Here is a 4,825-nt window from a genome sequence, read left to right on the forward strand (position 1 = left end):
GTGAATTAGTAACATGCATTAATGGGACATGAATGATGCAGAAAGAGAGAGAGAGAGAGAGGAGTCAGTGCCCATGGGAATCCCCGATAGTCTGTGGTCTAATCACACACATAGCTGTTCTATTGGCACTGATGCGTTTAATGTGCGTCAGGAAGTTGCCAAGTTCCCCTTTAATTTCAACACCAGAGGAAGTCTGAGGAGGCAGTGAAGCAGCGTGGGATCATGGGAGTTATTCCATCTTATACAATAATAATAATATTGTAGCTGAGGGTATTTTTTATTACGTCTTTACAGGAAGATTATAAATTAAATAACGTTTGGTACCTTTCACAATAAGAGCCTCGGACACAGGCTCAATCAATATCTTACATTCTGGGTACTGTAATATCATTTATTCTTCGTGGTTATACACAGATAAGATTACAGAGAGTGTACTGAGGTAGGTTTGATTTACCTGTGAACATAACTTTAAATATAAATGTAAATATGTTTTAAATAATCTTGGCTGCAAGTTAGCAGATAAATGGAAACTTTAGTGAGACTGAACCTGAATATTTCCTTTTATAAACTGTTAACTGTTTCACTGTTTAAATAATGGACTTAACATTGTTCTCTAATGGAGATCAATGAATGTGATGGGTTTTATATTTTGTGTTGTAAATAAAACGTCTGTTTATTATCCTTTATTCTTCTTGTTTGTCTTTATGTAAGTCTATATTTAGTTTTTCTCACATTAATTAACATAAGATAAGAATGAATAACAGAAACATTTCCATTATTATAATATTATACTCATTATACAAAGAAAAATTGGTGAAAAAAAGACAGAGGTTATACAAAGTTTATCAAACTATCGATGCAATAGCCGGCAATATCTGTAATAACGATTAAATATATCACAAAAGTAAACAAAAATACAAATAGTACAAATAAAATTACGTAAAATGAAATACGCAGTATATTACGTTACTTTCAGTATGTAGTGAGGTTGTTAATCATGTCACAGTTAAACAAAAAACATTTCAAATATTTAAAACAATGAAAGATTTTCAAAGTAAAGCGTCTGAATGTGGAGTGTATATTTTACCTCCCTGACAGCAGTTTAATTAAACCGATAATGCGGTTGATGTTTGTCTCTGCTGAGTGTCTGCTGTCCCAGTTGGAGGAAAGATGTCTGATAAACTTACCGGAGAGCTGTCGCTGTCGCTCTGAGCGGCTGTTGAAGCTTTACTTGACACCGTTTGGGAAAAACAAAAAGAGAAGTGAAACCAAGACCGAGATCTCAGAATCAATGTGGGTTCATGTGTCTTTAGAGGAAATAGACTTTTACCTCAGACGCACCTGCAGATTCATCACGAGACCAAAAACAGGAATTATCTGTACGACGAAAACCTAAAATAAGATCAAACAGGAGAATGTTGTTTTTCTACAGTTCTCACTGGCAGAGGTCAGTTGTTAATAAGATTTATGGGTTCCAAATGATTGAATTTCCTCTTTAAAGTGTAAAATATGTATTTATTTAAATCTTTAATTTGTGTTTTGTAACTGTAATACCGTAAATCTTTTACTTTTATGGTTAAGCTTTTGTTTGCTTCAATCACTGCCTCTTTATGGGACAGGCCTTTATATGGGGCAGGCCTTTATATGGGACAGGCCTTTATATGGGACAGGCCTTTATATGGGACAGGCTCTTGCTCAGCACAGATGGAAATATTGTCCGATTGTTTATTTAAACAAGTATTACTTTAGGCTATGAAATAACTCTGCCATTAGGAATCATCTGATTCTATAAAATCCAGGCCTCTAATGGAGACCACCGGGCTAGTAGAGGAGACCATCTCCTAACTGAAGTTTTACAGTACATACCTGCAACACAGACTCATATACATACATTTCCTGCTTTTACATTGTTATAGTCATTATTGTTGATTGTTTTCCAGCACTTTATGGCGAATATCGCTGCCTCACTACTGCATAGAAAACTATCCACGTTCATAAGCTTCAATCTGAGCCCAAGATGAAGTTCCTGTCTTTATTCAAATGGCTATTGAATAAAACAGCAAATCTTAATAAAAGAAGTAAGCTAACATAAGTTAATTCTCCAAATCATTTAGAGTCAGTCATTAAAGCTCAACAATAAATTGTTCAAGTAAAAGCTCTTTTGAGTGAACTTCCATTGGGCAGTATTTTAATTATTGGTGATATAATTCTAGTTTGTTCCATTGACTCGTTTCCTTTAAGTCCACTTTATATCAAAACTGTAAAACCCCCAAAATTAATCAGCTAACATTTAATAATCGATTAAGTGTAAATAGTTTTTCAGCTGTTTGACAGGTGATGTAATAATTTGCTTTAGTGGAAGAAATTCAGTTGGTAACATCTGTATAAAGAAGTTGAATTTAACTTTAAATAATAATAATTTGAACATATTTTAAATATGTTTGGAGAAATGCTGCATATGAGTGTAATTTACTTATACTATACTTAAATTAACTTAATTTACCTTGACAATAAATGAGTTAGTTTTACTCAAATAAAATATTTTTTTATGCTTAAATTGTTTTGTTTTTGTTAATAAATTTAAACTGGTTCCTCAAACAGGTTTTAGAGTGAACCAAAGACCTTTGACCTCTAGATAAACGAGATCTAACATATAATTCAGGTTTGAGGTTTGTATATGTCCTTAAACCAAAAACATTTAGATATACAGCATATATATCATATACATCAGTAACAATATGTGCGACTGCTCTGTGAACAGTGAACTCTACAGTAGGACAACTGGTTATTATTCCAAAAAACAGATCATAACCAGCAACCTATTGCAGCTCCGCTCAGATCCAAACTGCAGCTCTGAACAGCTGTAAGCTTCCTGCAGTTGTCCACTAAAAACACAACGAGGACTCATAAAGTGCATGAAAATAAATGAAAAATCTAACAACACAAACATGACTCAGCAGTTAACAGCAGCACCGGCTGTTAATGATACAGCTCCCTGTTGCACATGCAGACGGTTTGGCCTCTGCAGCAGATCGTAGTTTGGCAGAGATTCAGAAACACTGATACTGTGTGTGTTTATGTGTGTGTGTGTGTGTGTGTGCGCGCGCATGTCCTTCCAGGGTTGAAGCGAGGCAAAGCAGCTCGACACACAACCGCCAACAGACATGAATCACCTACTGGTAACTACAACTTTTATTTCTCTCTCTTTCCTCTCTGGGTTTGAGTCTGGGCCTCTGCAGCAGTTTGAGGGAGCAGAGGAGCAGAGGAGGAGCAGAGGAGGAGCAGACTGAAGGCAGATTAAAGTGTGTTTGTGCGGGACGAAGGCGAAGGTGAGGCCTGACCTTTGCACTGTGAAGGACAGGAGCGTTAATGTTTCAGAAACTGGGTTTTTGTTCTGGAGTTTGAGCGAGCTGAGCGTCAGTGTGGAGGTTAAGGTGTCATATGAAGTAAAGTTTGGATCTATATATAATAACTGCCTCACATGACCTCTCTCTCTCTCTCTCTCTCTCTCACTCTCTGCTGTATCTCTCAGCCATGACGGAGTCCTGATAGTGGCACAATGCAGCACGTACACACACGTACACACACACACACCACACACATCACACACACACACACACTGTAAAACCTGAGTTAGTTCAACTCAAACTGTCTTAAACTGTTTAATCAAAGTATTTAAGAATAAATTTGAGTAGCAGTAAGTGTTGAGGGTTAGTTCACTGTGGCACCAAGGCTTAAACTACCAAACACTGTGTGTGTGTGTGTGTGTGTGTGTGTTTGTATTTAGATTTTAAATATTAATCCAAAAACATCACATATATAATAAAAGAGGGATTTTACTGCAGTATTAAGTATATTTTGCTATAATACTTTTACCTCAGTGAGGTTTATAATGCAGTATTTTTACAGTGGGGTTGGTATTTGTACTTTTACTTAATGAACTGCACCTGTGAGTTACCTGGTGATCCTTCCCCTTTAACGAAGCTGTGCTTCAAGAGTCTAAGAAGACGCTGAAGTAAACTTCTTATTTCTTTACTGCCCCTCTGTTAACACCAACAATGCTACCAACGTTAGCTTTCTAAACGTCTCTGCTTACAGAATATATATATGTGGGAGAAATCTGGAGCTACTGTTGATGTCCAGTGTGATTATCGACTCTGTATATCTGTATTATTTGCTGCGTCTCATGTAGTTTAACAGGGTAACACCGAACTGACTGTGGTAGTTAATTTTAGAAGGGGCATTAAGGCCACACAGCGGGGCATCCACAGTACTGACTGTCTGACGGTGATATGATTCTTGACATTCAGTTAATTGAAGTTACACTCATACGCAGCATTTCTCCAAAATAAAATAGAATGTATCTGAATAAAGTAACTTTAATGAATCTTATTTATACAAATGTTTCCACTGTGTTTTTTTAACGTGATAAACATTAAATCTATACACTTTGGGGATCATTAAGAATTATTTTGGTGCATATTCGGGTTTATGGATCAATTATTATGATCAATGGAACAAACTGGAATCACCTGAACTTGAAGTGTTCACTCAGAACAACTGAGTTGCTTCAATAATTAATTCTCAAGTTTAATTATATTAATATGAGCTGTCAGACTCACACTAAGCCGTATAATTATCTATAATTTGTAATTTTCAGCGAACATAAAATCAATCAATCAATCAATCGGTCACACACACAGAAACAGAAAGTTCATGATAAATATTATTACTAGCTAACATGTGAAAAATACTTCAATTATGTAATTTAAAGGTACTTAAACTAAGTTAATTAGTGACATTAACAGTAAAAAGTATTAGTTGT

At 35.6% G+C, this 4,825-nt stretch overlaps 1 protein-coding gene across 1 annotated transcript in view; it reads left to right on the top strand.

The window, feature by feature from the left end:
* The first annotated feature begins 3,029 nt into the window (after positions 1-3,029).
* The window catches only part of LOC118341731 (cytochrome c oxidase subunit 7A2, mitochondrial), a 9,038-nt gene continuing 7,242 nt past the window's right edge, over positions 3,030-4,825 (top strand). The window contains exon 1 of the mRNA XM_035680065.1: positions 3,030-3,179. Within this exon, the coding sequence (XP_035535958.1) occupies positions 3,165-3,179 (15 nt within the window). The 5' untranslated portion in view covers positions 3,030-3,164. The remainder of the gene's footprint in view (positions 3,180-4,825) is intronic.

Source organism: Morone saxatilis, unplaced genomic scaffold (assembly GCF_004916995.1).
Source record: "Morone saxatilis isolate NCDOM2014 unplaced genomic scaffold, NCSU_SB_2.0 Contig8, whole genome shotgun sequence".
NCBI lineage: Eukaryota > Metazoa > Chordata > Actinopteri > Moronidae > Morone > Morone saxatilis.